We start from the raw sequence: 24,309 nt of genomic DNA on the forward strand, positions 1-24,309 counted from the left end.
ATGGGGAACATTGAACATTGCATGCTGGGAAAAGGAACAGGGCTGGTAGTGAGAAGAATTCGGTTTCTCTTCCTGGACGTTCGTTAGCTACGTGGATCTTGGGCAAATGTGTACTGCTCTGAGACTCAGTTAAAGTCAGAGGCATATAATGAGGTCTGTCCCTAACTTCCCTTACAGAGCTGTTGTGAGAATCTAGCAGGAACAGTTGTTATGAAAGCGTTTTGAAAAAGAGATCATACGTTGTTGTGGGGTTTTTTTTCCCCTTAAGTTTCATATTTGACTATAGTTGACACATAATGTTACCTTAGTTTCAGGCGTCCCACATAGTGCTTCAGCCTCTCTCTAGTTAGGCTGGGCTCAACCACAAGTCTATCTACCGTCTGTCACCATACGTACAACACTATTACAATACCATTGACTGTATTAGCTATGCTGTGCCTTTTACGCCCGTGAATTATTCGTTCCGTTAACTGGAAGCCTGTTGTTTTCAAGGCATGGTATTTCCGTAGCATGTTAGGCAACAGGGAGAAGCCAAGCTAGAATTGTATTTGCTTGGGGACAATTTATGGGAAAATTATTGTTTGATTTGATAAAAATCAACCAAGCTTTTTTATATGGAAGTACCCATCGAGTGACTCTTCAATAACACGATACCTTGTTCAAATAGCCACCTCAATATGTGTCATTCCACCTCTCTAATGAAAGTCCTGTTGTGAAGCTCTTTGGATGGTTAGTGGGGGAAGTAAGAAGGTTCACAGCACAGACGTATTTCTATCAAGATAGTTATTTGCATTCATTCCAAGTTAATGTCTCTTTTTGATGATTATACCACAGGCTGCCTGACTCAACTATATAAAAATACCTTCTTCAAAGGTGGGGACCTAACTGCCATGTATACCCCAAATGCCGAGCACTGTCAGATGATGTGCACATTTCATCCGAGGTGCTTGCTCTTCAGCTTTCTTCCTGAAATTTCCACTAATGACACAGACAAAAGGTAAAAGCTGATATTTCATTATTGGAGAAGCCATCCATGTTTCAAACTAGAGCCAGTGACGTGCAAAAAAGGTGTAGCTATTTCAGGGTTATGTTTCCCAAATGGGGTCCGAGGGCCAGCTCATTGGAGTCACCTAGAGCGGTTGGTTCTTACATTAGCAGAGTCTTAGGCCACAGCCTTAGACCCCAAACCGTTTGGCCTACTGAACCAGAGTGGCTTGGGCCTGGAAATACACATGCTAGAACAACTGTTGCCTTCGCCTAAAGTAGTAGAAATGAGGCATTGCCTACCCAAGGCCTCGAGGAAAATGCTTGAAAACCATTGGGTTAAGCGATTGTCTCAAGGAAGGGTCTAAAAACAGGTGAATATTTCACCTGAACAAGGAAACATACTTATTGCCTGACTCATGATCGTGTTGGTGGATAACACGGTCTTAAGAAAATACAACAGAAGGCAAACATGTTGTTGACGATAAAGTTGAGGCATTTCCAGAGCTTGTGACCTCAGGAAAGTTCTGGACTGAAGGGGCCTGTAGTGAATGACTTTGGGCACCTGTGGTATATACATTATGTGTGTGTGGAGGGGGGCATGCGCATACGTGAAAATGCATATTACTGGCATTTTGGAAAAGTAAGAGCACTGGAAAAAATAGTCACTAAAAATCTTATTAGGTCATGCAGCCATGGTTTCATAATCATTTGCTTTCATTTTGTTCAAAATACAGAATGAACATTTCTGTGTTGTTCCATTTCCAGAAGCCTTTTATCTTAACACCATTTGAATTTAGAAACGAGAAACTAGGGGCGCCTGGGTGACACAGTCGGTTAAGCGTCCGACTTCAGCTCAGGTCACGATCTCGCGGTCTGTGAGTTCGAGCCCTGCGTCAGGCTCTGGGCTGATGGCTCAGAGCCTGGAGCCTGCTTCCGATTCTGTGTCTCCCTCTCTCTCTGCCCCTCCCCCGTTCATGCTCTGTCTCTCTCTGTCCCAAAAATAAATAAACGTTGAAAAAAAAAATTAAAAAAGAAATGAGAAACTAGATAAACATCCCCTGATTCAACATGTTAAGGGTGTACAGAAAACCCAGACTGTATGTGACAGGCATCAACTTTTCAAATAAAAAGTTGAGTTAGGTTCCAGAATCCTTGTGAAAGATTACCAAGAAGATTGACATCAAAGGCAGAAGTGTTCCATTACTGTGAACTAGAAGGAGTTAATGAGCAAGATGAACACCTCATAGAGATCCAACTCTCATGACTGATTTAATTTCTTACGTGAAAACAGTCACCAGGTGAGAACATAATCCTCCAAAAGCTTAGAAACATGGGGAAAAAATCATTACCTCTTTAATATGATTGACTTTCTGTACTTAAAAAGGTTTTTTTAAAGAGAAATAATGCTGAGGTTAGGTATTACAAAGCCTGTTAGATTTTATGCAATTGCCTCTAAGAATGTTCTTTCTAGCAAGCGTCAGGGAAGCTCTATTATTTTCCTTATTCCTGGCCACATTTATTAGTGTATAGAAAACGTTAGACATCTCACCAGTGTGTGTTTATTATTCTACTCTCTAACTGAAAGTACTTTTAAAAACAGATTTGGTTGCTTCTTGAAAGACAGTGCTACGGGAACCCTGCCAAAAATGTCATGGGCAAATACAATTTCTGGACACTCCTTAAAGCAATGCGGCCATCAGATAAGTGGTAAGCTCTTGATTTCTTGATTTCTTATTTGAATGAGTAAGGGGTTCACCTTAAAATAGCTTCTGTTCAATCTCTGTGCTGCCTTGGACTTTTGGAAGGGAGTACTCAGAAGGATAACAGAGATGGGGCACTGTTCTGGATGTGTCCTCCCTCTTGTCTTTACCAGTTACGTGCTTAAGGAGCCTCTATTCTTTACGAGGTTAGCCCTACAGTATAAGATTTGCAGAAAGTGAACCACATTCAAATAATTGCCTCCTTCCCCCACCTCCAGTTGCAGATAAGGCTCTTTAAGAGAACACGGAGAGTGTCTCTATTCCCGTATTACTTGAGATAATTTGTGCCCCAGTGGTTCTCAATAGTTCTCAACCAGGGGTGACTTTGTCCTTCCTCCAAGGGACATTTGTCACAACGCGGGGGGATGCTACTGGCATCTAGTGGACGGAGGTCAGAGATGCTGCTAAAGATTCCAAATAGGGAAACCCCCTATGACAAAGATTTCCTGGTCCCAAATGTCAATAATGCAGAGGTTACAAAACCCCATTACGCCCCCAACCTGAAGGACTGGGCTCTGTAAACCTTGCTAATAAGAATAATACCTCCAGGGTACCTGGGTGGCTCAGTCGGTTAAGCGTCCAATTCTTGATTTCTGCTCAGGGCATGATTTCTGCTCAGGTCATGATCTCTGCTCAGGTCATGATCTTGTGGTTTGTGGGTTCAAGCCCCACATCAGGCTCTATACTGATGGTGTGGAGCCTGCTTGGGATTCTCTCTCTCTCTCTCTCTCTCTCTCATCCTCTCTACCTCTCTCTCTCCTCCTCCCACTTGCTCATGTATGTGTGCTCTCTCTCTCTTCTCAAAATAAATAAAGAAACTTAAAAAAAAAATGCGACTTCTTCAAAAAAACATGTGAGGACTAAGAGGCCAGGAAATTTAAATTCTAACACTTATTGCTACTAATGTCTTGTGAAACATTTCCGACCCTATCCTAATTTAAGGCAAATGAACCATTTGCCTGACATCGCTGATCTGAAAGTGAAAGGTACAGAAAAGAACCTCTCAATTGATGGGCTGGCAGAACCTTCAGATAACCATGTTGTGACTATGTATCACTGCTGTTTTACCTTTACTGCTTACAGTTAATTTTGTACTTTCATATTTCAGGTGTTTTAAAGTTTTTAAAAATTTTTTTAAATGTTTATTTACTTTTGAGAGAGACGGAGAGACAGAGAGACAGAGCATGAGCAGGGGAGGGGCAGAGAGAGAGAGAGGGAGACACAGACTCCCAAGCAGGCTCCAGGGTCTGAGCTATTAGTACAGAGCCCGAGGCAGGGGCTGGAACGCATGAACGGTGAGATCATGACCTGAGCCGAAGTTGGAGGCTTCACTGACTGAGCCACCCAGGGGCCCCCTAAAGTTTTTGGGTTTTTTTTTATCCTTCCTTCCCCAGTGTACCACCAACCACTCCCTCAATACTCATGCATATGCATCCGCAGTTTGTATAGTATCCAGTCCTTCGTTATAAACATGGGGATCTGACTTAGCCAATATGTGGCTTACCTGAGGACGAGTACATGTCCCATTTTATAAGATCAAATTTATGTGCTCAGACAACTTAATGTAAATTATTCAATTAAGCATTATGTTTCATTATGTTATAATAAAATTTAAAGAACAATATTTTGCTTTTCTCAATAACTAGTAGTCATTGTTAATTTTTTCCCAAACTCAGTCTTATAGAACTTGATTTAATGTTCCCTTCTAACTCTCCCCGAGTATCTCAAATTGAAGTGAATAATTGCTCCCAAGGACATAAAGTCCCTAAGCTCATGACCACTTTTCATTTAAAACAGTTATTGGTAGATTTATAGCTTTCAATTGATCATAAAGAAAAGTTTTAGTTTGCAATTAACCCATTCCAACTCAGTGAGTTTCTTTTCTCCTGCACACCAGAACTGGAAAGAGACTTCGTTTCTAGAATCTACAGACTCTTGTGTGCGTGAATCACTGTGGATTATCCACTGCTCCACCCACCTCAATATATTGTTTTCCTACTAGTTTGTACATTTTCTGTCTTTCCCACCATTAAATGTAGTTTTATGTCTTTTTTCACCATCCCCCTGAGGAGTGGAACATTACATCCAATACATTATGGTTTATACTGCTGGTTTCTTTATCCAAGGTTCTAACTAATGTATTTGAGTGCTTTAAAAAAAAAAAAAAAAAAAAGGCCTAGGGGTGCCTGGGTGGCTCAGTCAATTGAGTGGCCGACTTCAGCTCGGGTCATGATCTCACAGGTTCGTGGGTTTGAGCCCTGTGTCAGGCTCTGTGCTGACAGCTCAGAGCCTAGGGCCTGCTTCGGATTGTGTATCTCCCTCCTTCTCTGCCCCTCTCCTGCTTGCACTCTGTCTCTCTCTCTCTCTCAAAAATAAGTAATCATTAAAAAAAAGTTTTATGAAAAAACAAATTAAAAAAAGGCTAAATCATAAATTTGGTTCACTGTCTGTTAAAATAATTATCTATATTTTTTGTATATAAGATACATTCCAACTGAAAGAATGCTTAAGTGGAATTTAACAAAATTTTAAAGCAAGAATAAAATTGGATTCCTCATGAATATACAAGAACTGTTCACCTTTTATGATAACGATTTGACACGTGGATGTCAGTGGCAGGGCTTACGGATGAAATTCACCATCAGGCAGGAGCGGTTGAAAGCCAAGAAGTAAGCAAAGTGAGAAGCTTCTTCATTCAGTGCAGGAAGTCAAAGGCACATCAGTTAGTATAACAATGCAAATTCCTAGAACAATCACCAGGGCCCCCATTATTAGCCTCGTTTGCCTTCCTCTGCTTATTGTTAATTTCAGGGTGAACTATTACCCGTGTTATTTTGCACGTACTTTACAATTTGGGAAGCACAGTTACCCCTTCTCCATGGTAGTGCTCTAAAACATATTGGAATGTGTTTATTTCAAGCAGAGTTTGATCATCTAGTGATGTAACAAAAACTCCAAATCCCCTAACTAATGGGGCAGTTGTGAAAAACAGAGTATCATCCTTCAAAACTACCCTATTGATCTACTTCTAGAAGGAAACGGACTGAATTTGCTCTGTGCATCTTGTGTGTACAGCTTGCCATCGAGACATTCATAAAGGAATTGATATGAGAGGAGTCAATTTTAACATCTCTAAGGTTGAAAGTGTTGAAGAATGCCAAAAAAAGTGCACCAACAGCATTCACTGCCAATTTTTCACATACGCCACTCGCACGTTTTACAATGCAGAGTACCGGTGAGTAAAATTCATAGCATCTGTCCTTTCTGATGGTGCTTTTGAGATTTAATTGTACGCTTCATAACTTTTTTTTCCGCCCAGTGGAAAACCAAACAGGGCTTTTAGACCTCACCACTCCACTTATTTATTTGCTCAGTTTTGTTGCCAGTTTTTCTAAGGAGAATAACTTCCATCTCTTGGGGAATGAGGGTTTGGTTGAATAATGTCTCCCGCCCCATTCTCACCCGAAGCCTCCTTGGGTAGAGCGGAAAGATGTCTCTCTGATTAATAATACAAACCCCGAACCCACTCATTTGCAAAGTCATTGTTCTGATTGCTTCATTTCCCACCGACCACAGATCCTTTCAACGCAAAATGGGCTTCTGCGTGCATCTTGCAGTTTGGGAAGAGAAGTAACCTCTTTTCTCCACATTCAGGAACACCTGCCTTTTAAAGCACAGTGCAGGAGGAACACCCACCAGTATAAAGCTCCTGGCTAACGTGGCATCTGGATTCTCCCTGAAGCCCTGTGCACTCTCAGAAATTGGTAATTGTATGCCTACTATTTCTTTTTCTTTTCTAAAAAAATTTTTAACGTTTATTTATTTTTAAGAGACAGAGAGACAGGGTGTGAGTGGGAGAGGGGCAGAGAGAGAGGGAGACACAGAATCCAAAGCAGGTTCCAGGCTCTGAGCCATCAGCACAGAGCCCGACGCGGGGCTCGAATTCACGAGTGTGTGGCTACCAGTTCCCTGTGTGATTGTAGTAAGCAGACTTAGAGTCTCCCAAAGATGTCCCCACTTATTTCCTGCAACACGTGAATATGTCACCTTACGTGTCAAAAGACGTTTGTAGATGTGATTTTGAGATGGGAGATGGTTCTACATTATGTGCGTGGGCTCAATGTAGTCCCAGGAGTCCCTATAAGAGAAAAAGGAAGACAGAAGCATCGGAGAGAGGGAGAGAGATTTGAAGATGTTGTACCACTGGCTTTCAAGATAGAGAAAGGATCCACAAGCCAAGGAATGATGGTAACCTTTAGAAGCTGGAAGAGGCAAGGAAACAGGTCCTCCTATAGAGCTTCCCGAAGGAACAAAATCCTGCCGACATCTTGATTTTATCCCAGGGAGACCCATTTTGGCCTTCTGATTTCCAGAACTGTGAGCTAATATATTTGGATTGTTTGAAGCCACTGGGCTTGTGATAAGTGGTCACAGCAGCAATAGAAAACCAGTACAGTTACATTGCGGGGAAAACAAGAAGGTCATTTCCGGGCAGTGTCCACTGTCTAGTGAACCCACTCTACCATAATGAATCAGCAAAGTGCTATAGTTTCAGACATTCAGGTAATTTCGATGGAATTATCCAGAAAATCGTCATGACCTTCCACCAGATTTAGCGTATCAGAGTGTTAACGATAAGATGTTGCTGAAACCAAATCACCAGTGGCCAATGCCACACGGCATCCAGTGCCAACTCTGTGCCAGGATCGGCGTCAGGTGCTGGGCTAGGTCCCCTCTGCAGGAGGTTAAGAACTTGTCAACAGCACATCTCTTCTCCTGTTTCCTTTTCCTGTTTCCTTCTCTGTTTCCTTTTCCCTCGGGCACACCCCCCTCCATGGTGTGTACCAGATTTCCAGTTCAAATTTACTGAATATTTCATTTTTAACATTGATATTCGGTCCTTTTTTTTTTAAAAAAAAAGTATAATTTCTATCTCTTTATTGATATCCTTTCTTTGGCAAGACAATGTTTTCATACTTTCTTCAGTTTTTTAAACACGGCTTCCTTTAGTTTTTCGAACATATTTAAGATAGCTGGCTTGAAGTCTTTGTACAGTACAAGAGGAAGTTTGTACTTCCTCAGCAAGGGTTTATATTAACTGCCTTTTTTTTTTTTTTTTTTTTGTGTATGGGCCATTCTTTCTTGTTTCTTTGCATGGCTCGTAATTTTTTGAAAAAAATTGAGACCTTTTTTTTACAACTTTTTTTAAATGTGTATTTATTTTTAAGAGAGAGAGAGAGACCCAGGGGCGCCTGGGTGGCTCAGCCGGTTGAGCGGCCAACTTTGGCTCAGGTCATGATCTCACGGTCCGTGAGTTCGAGCCCCTAGTCGGGCTCTGTGCTGACAGCTCAGAGCCTGGAGCCTGTTTCAGATTCTCTGTCTCCCTCTCTCTGACCCTCCCCCATTCATGCTCTGTCTCTCTCTGTCTCAAAAATAAATAAATGTTAAAAAAAAAAAATTAAAAAAAAAAAAAAAGAGAAAGAGAGACCCAGAGTGCATGTGGGGAAGGGGAGAGAGAGAGGGAGACACAGAATGCGAAGCAGGCTCCAGGCCCTGAGTTGTCAGCACAGAGCCCGACCTGGGGCTCAAGATCATGACCTGAGCTGAAGTCGGAAGCTTGACCGACTGAGCCACCCAGGTGCCCCGAGACCTTTTAAATAATAGCATATGGTCACCCTGGAAATCAAGTTCCCTCCTTCCCCAGAGTCTGCTGTTGTTACTGCTTTTTGTTGTTACTATTTGTTTGGTGACTTTTCTGAACTAACTCTGTAAAGTATTTATTCTTTGGAGTCTATGACCACTGACTGATGTTTCCACTTAGTTTTCTTAATAGTTATCTAATGATTGGACGAGGATTTCCTTAGATGCCTGCAGTCAATAAGTTTCTCAGTCTTTGAGGTGGGGCTTTTTGCGAATTTCGGAGCATGCTTTCAACGTTCAGACAGGCGTTTCACAACTTTACCAGGGCCTTTTCTTTCTGCTGACGCAGGGCGAAACATCAGCCAGCCTGAGAGCCTAGGACTTTCTCAAATCTTTGGGGGGCACAAGCACAGCCCTGGTTATGCCACACAGCCCTGTACTTGCACATGGCCTTCCAGATTCCCAGGAATATGTCTAAGATTTTCACCACCACCTTCTTTCCCCTGGTTTCCCTTTTAAGATCTTTTATGAGCCTGTTGTTTGTTCCAGCTGTGATTAATGCCCTAGGAAGCTGCAATGTTACATAATCGCCCCTGTTTGTTTGTTCTAGACAAACACAAGGAAAAGGCTGTTAGTTAACACTGAAGAAGCTCTGAGCCATGGAAAATAAACTCAGTCCTTGCGAGTGGGATTTTCCCAAGAATTTCCAGACAAGTCAAATAATGGCATTTGACTGGGGATGCAGATGGGACATTGGAGCAGCCCCAGCCCCATTCTGCCCGCTCCAGGGCTGCGGGACTGCTGGTCTCTTTTCCACATGATTGTGAGGCTGTTTTCAAGGCTTTCATGGAGCTGGGGAGGGGAGAACTGGAACAGGGCAAATTAAAACCCCACAAAACTCATCCTTCTTTTTTAAAAATTCTTTGTAACCTTCATTTATTTTTGAGAGAGAGAGAGAGAGGAAGAGGAACCAAGAGAGAGGGAAACACAGAATCTGAAGCAGGCTCCAAGCTCTGAGCTGTCAGCATAAGACCCCCACTGCGGGTCTTGAACTCATGAACTGCAAGATCATGACCTGAGCCAAAGCTGGACGCTTAACTGACTTGAGCCACCCAGGCGCCCCATTTAAAATTTTATTTTTTATTTTTTATTTATTTTTGAGAGGGAGAGAGACAGAATGCTAGTGGGGGAGGGGAGGAACACAGAGAGAGGGAGACACAGAATGCGAAGCAGGCTCCAGGCTCTGAGCTGTCAGCCCAAAGCCTTATGCAACTATCCTTTTTTCTTGATGTTTATTTAATTTATTTTAGGGGAGGGGCAGAGAGAGAGAGGGAAAGAGAATCCCAAGCAGTCTCTGGACTGTCAGCACAGAGCCTGACTTGAGGCTCGATCTCTCGGAACTGTGAGATCGTGACGTGAGCCGAAATCAAGGGTCAGATGCTGAACCGACTGAGCCCCCCCCCGGGGGCCCCCAAACTTACTGTTCTTATAGAGAGTCAGCTGTTCTTCTTGAGCAAACGTTCCCTGGACGGTTATAATTTGATCAATTTCTAGAGTTCCGAAAACATTGATTTTGACGAATAGGCCGGTACGCCCATCACTTTTATGGAAGAGAGGATTTTCAGAGGCCCTTCGTCTGCCATTCCCACTACGATCCTGTATGCTTTTGATAAAACAAATGAAACACACAGGAAAAGTAGCTCTGAAAAAGAAAATGGTCTTTCAAACAAGATAGCCCCTGGCTTGTTATCATCTGGATGGGTCAGATAGGGACTGAAATTGTATTCAGTTCTGTGTTGCCTACGTCCTCTGCAGCGATGGATGCCCGGGGCACTTCAAAAGGGGGTACCAGGACCGTAAGAAATCTAGAAGCAATGGAAAACAAAAAGTGGCTCAAGGAACAGGTTAAAGGTATTTAACCTGAAAAAGAGTCAGGATGACTATCTGAATTCTTTGTTTATAAAGGGCTGTCTTTGGAGAAAGGATTAGACTAATGTGTGTGGCTCCATTAGGTAGATGTAGGTAGAAGCTACTATGAAGGAAATAAAAAAAAAACAATCCTAACACCTAGAACGGTCCAGAAAAGAATTAGGCCTTGTCAGGGGTGCCTGGGTGGCTCAGTCAGTTAAGCGCCGCAGCTTCGACTCAGGTCACGATCTCACGGTTCATGAATTCGAGCCCTTTGTCGGGTTCTGTGCCGACAGCTCAGAGCCTGGAACCTGATTTCAATTCTGTCTCTCTCTCTCTCTCTCTCTCTCTGCCTATCCCCCACTCACGCTCTGTCTCTCTCTCTCTCTCTCAAAAATAAATAAATATTAAAAAAAATTTTAAAGGAAAAGAATTGGACCTTGTCATGAGGAAGTGAGCTCTTATCACTATAAATATCTCAGAAAAGTTGAACAACTTGTCACGTACGTCCTTCAGGGGATATAGTTGTAGGTTGGCACAAGTTTTCTTTCAGCTTCCAGAATCTGTGTTTTGGGGTGGTTTTTTTGTGTGTTTTTTTTTTTAAAGATTTAATTAGTTGAAGCCTCATTTCCTAGACTGCCCACATGTAGGTATTATGTCACGGGAGGTACTTTCTCTTAATACAACTATGTTCATTTAAACTGGGACTCCTTTTGTCCTTCCTGCAAATGCTATAATTATTCTTCAGGCTCCCATCATTTTAATAACATTTATGTTATCAAATTGAGTAAACTTAGTAAATAATATGAACACAAATAAAAACGTAATTTCGAATTAAGATTATATTGGGGCACCTGGGTGGCTCAGTCGGTTAATCGCCGGACTTCAGCTCAGGTCATGATCTCGCAGCTTGTGGGTTCAAGCCCCACATCGGGCTCGTGCTGACAGTTCAGAGCTGGGAGCCTGCTTCAGATTCTGCGTCTCCCTCTCTCTCTGCCCTCCCCTGCTTGCGCTCTCTCTCTCAAAAATAAATAAACATTAAAAAAATAAAAAAGATTACATAAGGATAATGAAGGTGGGTTTTCTCCTATTTTTATTTTTTGGTCACCTGATATTTTTGTTAAACGCTTTTTATTAAGATCTTTTTCATAATACTCAGGAAAATACCACACAAAACCTTCTGCTCCTAAGGCCTGGAATTCAGGGTCGAGGTACCACAAAGAGAATGTGAGGATAGGCTGAGTAACCTAAATATTTTGCACTGGTCGGCCTGGAGCTGGACACACAGGTTGAGCTGTTTCATTTCTCTGACATGGGAGTCGATCTTTTATCGGATTTAGCCCAATTTTTCCTTCTTCCGAATGACAAACAACGAGTCTGAGGGTATTTCAACAGACATTCTCCCCCCTCGAGGATGTCTAGCGTTATGAATAACAAACAGTCATCATGTCCTTTCGTTACGATGACAAAGTACAGTCACCTGAGCATCGTGCGGTTTGAGGACTGCCTTCCCTCTGTGAGTTCCCAGGTTGCCGCAGGAACATTTTCCAGCATCTCGCCTTCTGGGATGTGGACGTTGCCAGAGTCGTTACCCCGGATGCTTTTGTATGCCAAACCATTTGCACCTATCATCCTAACTGCCTCTTCTTTACGTTCCACACAACGGCATGGCATCTGGAACCGCAAAGGTAAGAATGTGCGACGTTTGCTACCGTCCGGTCATCGCCGTCATTTTCTAGTTTGAGTGTTTGAGAACTTCTGGGAATTTCGCGCAGAGTGCTCGAAGCCGCAGCAAGCCCTTTTCCGCTAGGTGCAGGTTAGTTAGGAACTTCATTGACTTTTCCACCTATGTTCTTTTTTTTCTTTTTTCTTTTTTTTTTTAATGTTTGTTTATTTTTGAGAGAGGCGGAGAGAGAGCGTGTGCAAGTGGGGGAGGGGCAGAGAGGAGATTGGGAGATAGAGAATCCCGAGCAGGCTCCCCAGAGCCGGACGTGGGGCTCAAATTCACGAACAATAGAGCATGACGTGAGCCAAAACCAACTCAAAACCAAAAGTCAGACACTTGGGGGCACCTGGGTCACTCAGTTGGTTAAGTGTCCAGCTTCGGCTCAGGTTATGATCTGGCGGTTCAGGGGTTCGAGTCCCATGTCGGGCTATTGACAATTAAGGCCTTTGTGTTCCCTCATTTTAAAAATCATAGAAAAAGGGCACCTGGGTGGCTCAGTCAGTTAAGCATCCGACTTCAGCTCAGGTCATGATCTCACACTCCGTGAGTTCGAGCCCTGCGTCGGGCTCTGTGCTGACAGCTCAGAGCCTGGAGCTTGCTTTGAGTTCTGTGTCTCCCTCTCTCTCTGTCCCTCCCCCGTTCATGCTCTGTCTCTCTCTGTCTCAAAAATAAATAAAAACATTAAAAAATTACTAAATACATTGAAATATAATCATGTTGCCTACTTTTTTCCATTATTCAATTCAAATTTTATGAGACTCAGGCTTCAAGGTTCTACACTGAAGATATTAACAAAAGCACAAAAATCTTGGACTTAAAAAAGTCCTATGGGGCGCCTGGGTGGCTCATTCAGTTAAGCATCTGACTTCACCTCAGATCATGGTCTCACGGCTCATGGGTTCGAGCCCTGAGTCCGGCTCTGTTCTGACAGCTCAGAACCTGGACCCTGCTTTGGATTCTGTGTCTCCCTCTCTCTCTGTCCCTCCCCCACTTGATCTCGCTCTCTCACTCTCTCTCTCAAAAATAAATAAAACATAAAGCTGTTTTGTTTTTTTTTTTTAAACAGAAGAGTTTCTCAGAAGAATAAATTTTGCAGAGGTGCTTTTCAAAAGGCGAGGTGCTTTGTTTGGTGTTTGCCTTTAACGCAATTTTGTTTCTCTGTCTTTTGCTTTTTTTTTTTTTGTTAATAGAAACGTTTGCTTTCTTAAGACTTCCAAAAGCGGGACACCAAGTTCCCCTACTCCTCAGGAAAACACCATATCTGGATACAGCCTTTTAACCTGCAAGCAACGTTTGCCTGGTAATGTGATTCAATGATGACAGTGATCTTTTCACAAGTAATAGCAACGAAACAATCCTCAGTGTACCAACGACTTGTGTAGATGTGGCTTAACTGCTGCTTTCATTTAATGCCTTTTTATGTCTCTAATTCACACAGAGCCCTGCCATTCCAAAATTTACTCAGGAGTTGCTTTTGAAGGGGAAGAGTTGAATGTAACCTTTGTTGAAGGAGTGAATGTTTGCCAAGAGACTTGTACTAAGACGATTCGCTGTCAGTTTTTTACTTATTCTTTACTCCCAGAAGACTGTAGAAGAAAGAAGTTAGTGAACATTCATTTTTCACAGACAGTCGGCAAGCCAATTTCATGAATGATCCTCCTCTGTGAAGGTTTAATCTTTATACCGATCCTTTTATCTAGGTGTAAGTGTTCCTTACGATTATCTTTGGATGGGTCCCCAACTAGGATTACGTACGGGACACGAGCGAGCTCTGGTTATTCTTTGAGGCTGTGTAAAAGTGGGGACGGGTCTGGTGAGTAAGCCTCACTTTTTCACGGAACTGTAAAGGCTTGTCTGTGTTATTTTGATAGCTTGCTTAGTCTTAAACAATAGAACTGTGTACTTTGTTTCCCTTGGCTCCAGAGAACTCTGATTCACCTCTAATTCCAACCATTAACTTTAACACTCTCTTTTCAGTCTGCTCAGCAAAAACAGACACACGCATTGTTGGAGGAAGCAACTCCTCCTGGGGAGAATGGCCGTGGCAAGTTAGCCTGCAAGTGAAGCTGACAGCCCGGAGCCACCTGTGTGGAGGGTCAATCATCGGACACCAGTGGGTCCTAACTGCCGCCCATTGCTTTGATGGGTAAGTTTTGGGTGCGTCCTATCCACGGTCTTATGTTGCCTGTTCGTTTTGAAAACTCTAAGTTCAGGGTCTAGATCATCATGTCCGTTTGTTGATCGAAGTTTATTCTTCTTGAATAAAAGACATTTCAAGCGAGGGCTTGTATTCACAATGGTGAACAACGAGGTAGGGCCTGTCTGAGCACTGAAAGATCTGAGCCATCAGCATGCAGTGTGGCCTCTTTGCAGGAATGCCTGACATTCCTGGGGGGTGTCACTCCTGCTTTAAAGCAAAACGAAAAATGCCCTGTCTGCTGCTACCTCCATCTACCGCTCCCTAAATGTATTCTTCAAAGACTTTGTTTTCAGGCCTGTAGAGATTTACTTTCAGCTCTCTGATTCACAAATACACTAAATAACATTAATAGTGAAAACAAAAATGCGATAGTTTGTAACCTCTGTATTTCAGAGAATAAAATCTGATGCAACCTTTCTACTTTATTGGGCAAATTGTACATGTGGCAGGGTTTTAAAGTTTTAAAACACTTAGGCTTTGCAGTTAGAACAGGGCAGCTCTCACAATTACCAGAAGTACAAATGACCCTGGGCGGTTTGTAAATCTCTCTTAGCTTTATTTTCCTATCTGTGAAATATGAATAATAATAGTATCTAATTCACAAGGTTGTTAGATGAAGTGACATACTTAAAATGCTAAGTACTATACTTGGAACATAAATTTTTTTTTTAAAAATAAGCTATAATTAAATAAGAAATGTAAAAATGGACAAAGCATAGGAATAAGCAAGAAATACTAACAGCTCTAAAATAAAAGCTAGTTGATCTCTCTCAAAAAGTGTTTTGTTTTCGTAAAATTCTCCCTCTTCCCCTGTCTAAAGGGTAGGGCCCGGGTTGCACGTATCAGGATTGAGGATACAGTTGCTGAAATAAGGGTCAGTGGCAGGGATGGGCAGAGCAAGGCTCCTTCATGGTTGCCAATTAGCAGCATGGGCCCCCAGTTAGCGGAGGATGGGCGTTGCTAAGGGGAAGGCTACTGACCTGAAAGGAAAGACCCTGAGAAGGGAAATGGTAGGTCCCCTTTTTTACTAAATGCATGCAATTGGGGGTCAGGAATTTTCGTCTTTTTTTTTTCCAGCTTTGCTGAGATATAATTGATACATAACCTTGTATAAATGTAAGGTGTGCAATGTAATGATTTCACATATGCATGTATTGCAAAATGATTAGCATATTAAGGTTAGGTGACACATCCATCCATCCATCACCACACAGAAATACTTGTGTATGTGTGTGTGTGTGTGTGTGTGTGTGTGTGGTGAGAACTTTTACGATTCACACTCTTAGCAGCTTTCAAATATTTCAAGTATTGTTAACTCTAATCACCATGGTGTACATTAGGTCCCTAGACTTCATTCGTGTTATAACTGGAAGACTGTATCCTTTGGCCACTTTCACTCATTCCTGCCATGACACTGTCCTGAAAACCACCAATCTGTTCTCTGCATCTATGAGTTCAGTTTTTTAGATTCCACATACAAGTGAAAACATGTAACATTTGTCTTTCTCGGACTTATTTCATTTAACATAATACCCTCAAGTCTCATCCATGTTGTTACAAATTACAGGATTTCCTTCTTTTTATGGCTGAATAATATTCCATCATATATCTATATATAAGTATATGTATACATACACACACAGACACATGCCTAAATATGTATGTGCACTTATATGCATATGTATAATACATTTATGTATATGTATGTGTATATGGAGACATAGTACATATATTATGCCACATTTTCTTTATGCTTTCGTCCATTGAGGGACACTTAGGTTGTTTCCATGTTTTGGCTACTATAAATAATGCTGTTATGAAGGGAGTACAGATATCTCTCAAAGTAGTATTTTCATTTTCTTTGAATCTATAACCAGAAGCAGAATTGTTGGATCTTAAGGTAGTTCTATTTTTTCATTTTTGAGGAACCCCCATACTGTCTTCCACAGTGACTGTAGCACTTTACATTAAGAACTTTCATTCTTGGGACACCTGGGTAGCTCAGCTGGTTAAGTGTCCAACTTCCTCTCAGGTCATGATTTCGTGGTTCGTGAGTTCAAGCCCTGCATGGGGCTCTGTGCTGACAGCTTGGAGCCTGGAGCCTGCTTTGAATTCTGTGTCTCCCTCTTTCTCTGGGCACTAGCCCCTCACATTCTGTCTGTCTCTCTCTCAAAAATAAATAAACATTAAAAACAATAATAAAAAAAAGAACCTTCCTTCTTGAAGACTCAGTGTTGTTAAGTTTATAAGAGATAATATCCACGGAAACACTGATTTAATTGAAAGAAAACCACTTTGCCCCTATCTGCATGGTTTCCTCTAGAGTTTTATGCAAATATATCTTGTATCTCTCACTTCATGGTGATAAGAATGTCCCAATCTTTACACAAGATAAGACTTAGCTTTTGATCACAGTTTTAGACTTCCTTTGTATATACTCATATTTTATTTATTATTATTTTCTTAGGTTTATTTTATGTTTGAGAGAGAGAGAGAGAGAGCGCAAGTGGGAGAGGGCAGAGAGAGAGGGAGACACAGAATCTGAAGAAGGCTGTAGGCTCTGGACTGTCAGCACAGAGCCCATCGTGGGGCTTGAACTCACGGACTGCGAGATCATGACCTGAGCCGACGTCAGTCCTCAACCTACTGAGCCACCCAGGCGCCCTTGTATATACTTATATTTTAAAGAGTTAAGTTAAATGTTCATACTTCTCAAAATCTATTTTAATTTACTATTTTATATTTTGTATTTATTTTTATGTTTTATTATATTTTTGTGGGGTTTTTCTTTGGCCCTGCCCCCAAGGTGTGCTTTATTTTCATTAATCTTACAAGTAATTTTCTCTGACAGCCCAGGGCAAGCTGGAGGATTGGCTGTAGGAGCGGGGGGTCCCCTGAGAGCCCCACAGGCTGGTTGCCTCAGCTCCGGGTGTGGGTTCACAATGCAGCTTGTCGCTCATGTTCACCTGGAAGGAGGCTGTCCTCCAAGTCAGGTGTCTCCAAGATGACAGGGGTGGGGAATCCTCCAGGAAATTTCACTCCGCCTCTCCTGCTCCGTGGTCTCAGGTGAGCAGGTGTTCTCCTGCGTCCCTCTGTTCTCCAGCTTGGCCTTGGGGAAGCCCGCCGGCTTGTCTGCTGTTTTCTTAAGCCACCTTGGAGGTCCACTCTGAGCCCTATGCCTGGGGCTCCCACTCGCCTTACTGCAGCCAGAGACCTAGACAGATAATTATTTTTCAAGTGCATTTATTTTGAGAGAGAGACAGAGAGAGGGCACAAGCAGGGGAGGGGCAGAGAGAGGGAGACACAGAATCTGAAACAGGCTCCAGGCTCTGAGCCGTCAGCCCAGAGCCCGATGCGGGGCTCGAGCTCACGGACCGCGAGATCGTGACCTGAGCCGAAGTCGGACGCTTAACCGACTGAGCCACCCAGGCGCCCCTAGATAGATACATTTTAAATAACACTGAAGCCTCCCTAATTTGCCCAACGGCGGGGGCGGCCGGGGTAGGGGGGCTTGTGTAACACAGGTCTGACCTCTTGAGGATTCTGGATTTCATGGAAGCAACTGCTTTCAGGTTTGGTGAACTGAGCAGGATTTTCCCACAATCACCTGTGAGTCTCTCCCAACCAGTTTCTCTCAGAACTGGGACAGCAACATTCTTCTATCTTGACCTACAGTAAGCATGGAATAACTACAGAAATGTCCATTCTCAGTGTTTTTAACTAAAATCTTCAGAGTTTCCGTACCGCTGCTGGTGGGGATGGCACATTGCCAGGAAGCGAAATTAGGTGAGTAAAGATAACCCGTAGGTAGTATTTTCTTCCCCGTTTTTTTTTTTTTTGAAAGGTGAAGCGACAGGAAAAAGGACCAATATCAGAGGCCAGTCTTTCTGGGGTCAAATAGGTATTTCCTTCTTTCTCCCAGGCTTCCCCTGCAGGACGTTTGGCGTGTTTACAGTGGCATTTTTAATCTGTCCGAGATAACAACAGAAACGCCTTTCTCACGAATAAAGGAGATGATTATTCACCCAAATTACAAAATGTCAGACAGTGGTGATGATCTTGCCTTGATAAGACTTGAGCCTCCTTTGAATTACACAGGTACGCGGCGTATTCGATCGAGGAGAAGCTAGACATCTGAGTTCAGCGGTTTACATTTTCACACCCGTTTGAATGAGAGGGCAGAATGCGGACAGATTGTCTTTATTTCCTGGTGGGTGGGGCTGGAGGAAAGGTGAGAATTGCCAAGGAAGGGAACATCTGTGATCTGGATAAATAGCTTCTACTTAAGGGTCAAGAAACATCAATTGGCTTCTTCAGGGAGGAACAACCACCGATCCGTTATTGAAATAATGCAACATCGGAAATGGCCATTTGGGAAGCCTGGCTCGCTTTGGCACAAGTAGCGGAATTACCACTGCCTGGGGCATATTAGGAATACAGGAAGGCAGACGGGGCTAGATCCTAATTCCCAGGTCGAATGTGCACAGAAGGAGGTTCTGGGAAGCCGGTAGTGTGATGGTTGGAGGTGTGGCCTTTGGAGGAATAGTGTCCACGGTTGGTGAATGCCCACTGCGCCCAGTAACGATCCCGTGACCTCGGGCAAGTTGCTCTCACCTCTTTGCACCTCAAATCTCCTCATCTGTAAAATGAGCGTGATAATGACCCATTGGTTTGTCATAAAAATTGTCAGTTAATACCTTAACGCGCTTAAAATCGTGCCTGGAGATTCTCCATTATCACTCTGCAAAGTATCACCCACAGGATCAAACGCGAGAACCTCTAACGCTTTTGGCAGAAACTTGTGTTCTGAGGTTTAAGATTGAATCCAGAAGATGTGACACCAAACACGTCATGGGAAAATGACTCGGGAGATGAGAAAGTTTCTTGAATCGTTGCCCTTAGCAACTGAGCAAAAAGCAAAAGGGTCATTTTCCTTGGTGCTGCCCTGTAGAAAGAGAATCCAGGAAGAGGAAGGTGTGTATTTTTAAAGTCAATATCCATACCTTTATTTAACCAAACTCTAATTGAAAACTTACCTTTCAGAATTCCAAAAACCAATATGCCTGCCTTCCAAAGATGATACAAACACAATGTATACTAATTGTTGGGTGACTGGATGGGGCTTCACAAAAGAAAAAGGTACGGCGTGACATTTTAAATGCTGTTCTTATGAGAAGTCTTCTCTCGCCTCAAATATTTACTCAGTGATTTTTAAAAAAATTTTTTTAATGTTTTTATTTATTTTTGAAGGAGAGAGAGAGAGACAGAGCATGAGCAGGGGAGGGGCAGAGAGAGAGGGAGACACAGAATCCAAAGCAGGCTCCAGGCTCCGAGCTGTCAGCAGAGAGCCCTGTGTGGGGCTCGAATCCATGAACCATTAGTTCATGACCTGAGCTGAGGTCGGATGCTTAACCGACTGAGCCACCCAGGCACCCCACTCGGTGATTTTTGAGCTATATTTTTGTTTGGGTCTGGGGAAATGTATCAGGCAACCTTTTAAGCATCTTACTTTATAATAAAGATCACTTGTGGGACTTCATAAAAGGACTGGTCCCATACAGGGCTAACAAGACTGCTCAAGCCCATCCTGTCCTCAGTATTAATAGTGTTCCCATCTCTCTGTGCCTTGATGTTAAGGACCTGGAGCACAGGCAGGCAAACCATCTCTCTGACAGGCTGTCAATCTTGTTGGGTTTTTTTTGTTTTTGTTTTTGTTTTTTAAATACATCCTTCTTGCAATCTGAGGTAGCCCATGAACCACTTTTAAATACTTAAAACACACAGAAACACGAAGGACAGCAGTGAAATTGCAAATGAGCTCTCAAAATACTTCTCAGAGGATGTGCTATAGTAATGCATGAGTTTCTTTGTTAATATATGAAATAGCAAGTTGTTCAGGTAACTGCCGTAATTTAGAAATTGTAATGAGCACAAGTGATATTTACCGTTATCTGCCACAACTGTAATGTGCAAATATCGCGACCGTGACATGCAAATATCTGGCCTCTCTATTGATGGCAAGGTCGTAGATTCTGCTAACGCTCCCTTGCTTGGGGCTTGCCTTCCTAATTGAAAGGAGTTAGACTGCAGTTGGATATCGGTGAAAGTAAAGATGTATTCTCCGATGCAAGTTAATAGAACAAGTGACTTCTTTCGGTGCAACCCCGTTTAAGAGCCCCTGTTCATGGGTTGTTGGTGTATTTCAACTGGCCTTGAATTTTCCAGGAAACAGACTATTCTCCCTTTCCAAAACTATGTTCCTGATAGACACTATAGGGAGTAATATTTGCAGCATTCTTTACCTATTTAAGCTTGTCATGCTCTTTCCTTCTTTCCTGACTTACTCCTTTACTCAATGAATTCAAATTTTTCCAATTTTTGATAAGTGCCTGAAGACAGGAAGAAATTGTAAAAGTAACCTTAACTAAACAAGGAAGGCTCCCAGTGTACGCTCAAGGAGAACCTGGAGAGTGGTGGAAATTTAATTATTTTTCAATAAATTGTTCTTCGTGGAAAATACTTGGACTTACTCAAAGAGCAAAATACTCCTCTGCTGTCAGAGGTCTGGTGATCCCCTCCCCCCGAAACGATATATTTTAGAATGATCATGTTGAATATATAAAACAAAAACCGAGAGGTAAGAACTTACAGCCTTTGGGTTGGAGGAGATAAGAGGGAATTTCTGAGAGACATCGACTGAGATGAGATGACAGAGGATATGGAAGGGTTGTCCTAATATTACATGTCAGAGGCCAAAACATGGCGTGCGCGCTCTCTCTCTCTCTCTCTCTGTTTCTCAATTTTCCTTCTCTGTTACTCACTGTTTTTGTGATTAACGCTACTTCTCACCCTACTGTTTGTAATCCAAAGAAATGACCTGAACGAAAAGCTTATTATTCTGATCTGCTTTAAGATGTTAGTATGTTTCCTATTTATCTTATTTCTTCCTTCTGAAGTTACATATTGGTGACCTTCTAGGCAAAATCCAAAATATCCTACAAAAGGCAAATATTCCTTTGGTATCAAGTGAAGAATGCCAGAAAAAATATAGAGATTATGAAGTAACCAAACAGATGATCTGTGCTGGCTATAAAGAAGGAGGCAAAGATGCCTGTAAGGTAATACATTTGATTGCGCAAAGAACACACAGTAACCTGCTTGAGAAAATTAGCTCCAAAATACATTTCTCATAGTATGTTTCATTATATTTTTCTTAAAAAATTCTGAGCCACATAACCTGGCAACTTCATAAATAACCTTTAATGAATGTATATCATTTTTATTATATTTATTTACATATATTTATATTTTTTATTTATATATATTTATATTTTTATCATATAAATATATAATAATATATAATATATATAATATAAATTAATATAGTGTGTGTGTATATATATATATATATACACTATGTTTAAGGAGCACAGTTGTACATATAACAACTGTACTAACATATAGAGCATTAGATGTATTTGACATTGAGATCATGATGTCAACATTTCCTTGTTGGAAAAAACGGAAAATGCACCCATACGCTACTGAATTAAATCATTTTCATCCCATCAGCAGCCAATGAGGAACATACGACAAAAGTATAAGAAACCGTATGTGTGGGGTGCGTGCAGTGTGACTAGAGAATTTTAAAGGCACGTCTGTCATACTTTTCTGTGATTTTATTTTTCCACCCGCTGTGCCACAGGGCGATTCAGGCGGTCCCTTAGTTTGTAAACACAATGGAATATGGCATTTAGTCGGTATCACCAGTTGGGGTGAAGGCTGTGGCCGCAGAGAACAACCGGGTGTCTACACCAAAGTCGCTGAGTATGTGGACTGGATTTTAGAGAAAACGCAGGTCGGTGATGGGCTCACCAGTCTCTGATGAAGTCACGGGCGTGACGAAGCTTTCTGGAGGTGGGAGAGAGCCCAGTTTGTAGCCTACGCTTTTACATCCTAGGTTCACTTCAAGTCCTGAGCCGTGGGGTCCTCATGTGCAAAATCATGGAGAGTGGTATCTACCTCGTGTCCTTGTCCTGAGGGTAAAAAGGGACAATGTATACGCAGCTGCTGAGGACAAGGTCTTGCACCAGTAGGCGTTCGGCATTCAGTCATAACGCGAGTACTGGGAGATAACAAATGAACATTTCCGTGATTATTTGTTGTGCCATAAAATGGCAAAAGAATGTGATTTTAAAGTGCTTTCTTCTGGGGCGCCTGGGTGGCTCCGTCGGTTGAGCTCAGGTCCGACTTCGGCTCAGGTCATGATCTCACAGCTCGTGGGTTCGAGCCCCGCGTCGGGCTCTGTGCTGACGGCTTAGAGCCTGGAGCCCACTTTGGATTCTGGGTCTCCCTCTCTCTCCGCCCCTAACCCACTCGCATTCTGTCTCTGTCAAAAATAAATAAATGTTAAAATAAATAAATAAATGCAGTATTTTCTTTTGACTGTGAAACAGAAGGGAAGGGAAGGGACTCCAGATTCTAGCACAGTGCTTGTGCTGGCATCACTCTTGTCTTACTGCCTCCTCTGGATCACAGTATATCTTAGAGACAGAAACTTCTACTCTCTTCCCCACCTGCATGGTCATTGGAACCTACCACTGGTCGCCTCCCTTGGGGTGAAGTTCCAGCAAGCTTGCATTTTGTTCTGCCAAGTGGAAGGGAAGGAACCTGTATAAGACTCACTTTTCTAAGAAAGAGTTTTCTGAACCTGGGAGAATAACAGTGCATCTCTTCTTTTTCTTTTTCTTTTTTTTTAATGTTTATTTACTTATTTTGAGAGAGACCTGGAGAGAGTGAGCAGGGGAGGGGCAGAGAGCGAGAGAATCCCAAGCAGACTCCGCACATCAGCGTGGAGCCTGACGCGGGGCTCGAACTCGCAAACCATGAGATCATGAATAGCGCACCTTTTCATCTGGGCCTCTTACCTTGTTACCTGGCACTGACACACTGGGTGTGCAGGAGAGACTCGCAGGCCTGCAGCTCCTATAACACGCATATCACATAGCCTTCCAATAGGGCAAGGAATCTGCTGTTCGGGGCTGGGTGGGGGGTGTCCGTGGCTATGGGGCTCTGCGGTGGTAATTCAAGACGCATGAGGTATGCAGCGTTTCGTAAATCCAGTCTCGTAAATTCACGGTAGCAGGGAGTCACCCTGGGAAAAATGTGACCTAAGTCCGTATGAGACCCAAATTCCAGCCGTGCCGGCGATGACCACAGCCGGCACCAGGTAGCTGGGATCCAAGTCAGTTACACTGACTTCACAGTTACAGAGAGCTGCCCATTTACAAACTATTGTGCAAAACAAGTAGAAAGACGGAAAAGTGAAGTTTCTAAAAATATTTTTTCCCTCCCCACCGAAAGACACGTTAAGTAGTAGAAGGGCTGGAGGAAAACCATGAGGTGCGCCTTCCTCACAACCGCCTCCGATAGGGAAGTGCTGACTCCGGAAGTAAATGTTCTAGACGTTGTCAAGGCTGGCTGGGTTCCACGAAACAATTAAAAATAAAGACAGCTTCAACGTTTACTTTGGCGTGCAATAAACACAGTGGTCCTCGCTCTGTGTGGGTGTCATTTTATCTTTAAAAGGAAAAATAAGTGGCTTGCTACCAGAATCTTCCATCTCTGGCTTTTAGGATTAATTCTAACGGGTGTTTGAATAGGACTTTGGAATGCTTGCTGGGCAACCACTGGTCAGGGGATGACCTCATTTCGGCAAAACCGGGAAGAGGGTTTTGAAATGTGGACTTCCCCTGGGGTGTGATGATTGTATTAAAAGTTGCTGATCGGAGCCAGAGGTACTGGAATGGTCCCTGTTACTCCAGCATTTGCACGCGTGGAACACACAGCACAGGCACACGCCTCATCCGAGGTCAGCCCACGCCTCCGGCATCTGTCTCGTTCTCCCCAAGGTGTGCAAAACCTCTAACTTAAGTTTGCAACTTTTAGTTATTGTTGACTACTGTTTCCTCACCAAATCATGAACGAATTTGAAGGAGGCTGTCTTTCATTCATATAGCATATAAATGGGCTTTCAGTAAATGTCTAATGAATAAATGCATCTTTATTCTAAAGAGGAGGCAGCGGAG

The 24,309-nt window shown here is 42.7% G+C and overlaps 1 protein-coding gene across 5 annotated transcripts in view; it reads left to right on the plus strand.

The window, feature by feature from the left end:
* Positions 1-22,633, plus strand: part of KLKB1 (kallikrein B1) — a 34,064-nt gene extending 11,431 nt beyond the window's left edge. For 2 of the 5 annotated variants that reach the window (XM_053216318.1, XM_015080383.3), the window contains 13 exons: positions 835-997; positions 2,588-2,694; positions 5,823-5,982; positions 6,402-6,511; positions 11,824-11,983; positions 13,212-13,321; positions 13,460-13,622; positions 13,722-13,834; positions 13,999-14,167; positions 18,144-18,319; positions 19,265-19,360; positions 21,200-21,339; positions 21,927-22,633. In XM_053216318.1, the coding sequence (XP_053072293.1) occupies positions 835-997; positions 2,588-2,694; positions 5,823-5,982; positions 6,402-6,511; positions 11,824-11,983; positions 13,212-13,321; positions 13,460-13,622; positions 13,722-13,834; positions 13,999-14,167; positions 18,144-18,319; positions 19,265-19,360; positions 21,200-21,339; positions 21,927-22,106 (1,847 nt within the window). In that variant the 3' untranslated portion in view covers positions 22,107-22,633. The remainder of the gene's footprint in view (positions 1-834; positions 998-2,587; positions 2,695-5,822; positions 5,983-6,401; positions 6,512-11,823; positions 11,984-13,211; positions 13,322-13,459; positions 13,623-13,721; positions 13,835-13,998; positions 14,168-18,143; positions 18,320-19,264; positions 19,361-21,199; positions 21,340-21,926) is intronic. The other 3 variants (XM_053216319.1, XM_015080385.3, XM_053216320.1) reach the window with 3 other exon arrangements.
* The last annotated feature ends 1,676 nt before the right edge of the window (positions 22,634-24,309 follow it).

This window comes from Acinonyx jubatus, chromosome B1 (genome assembly GCF_027475565.1).
Source record: "Acinonyx jubatus isolate Ajub_Pintada_27869175 chromosome B1, VMU_Ajub_asm_v1.0, whole genome shotgun sequence".
Taxonomy (NCBI): Eukaryota; Metazoa; Chordata; class Mammalia; order Carnivora; family Felidae; genus Acinonyx; species Acinonyx jubatus.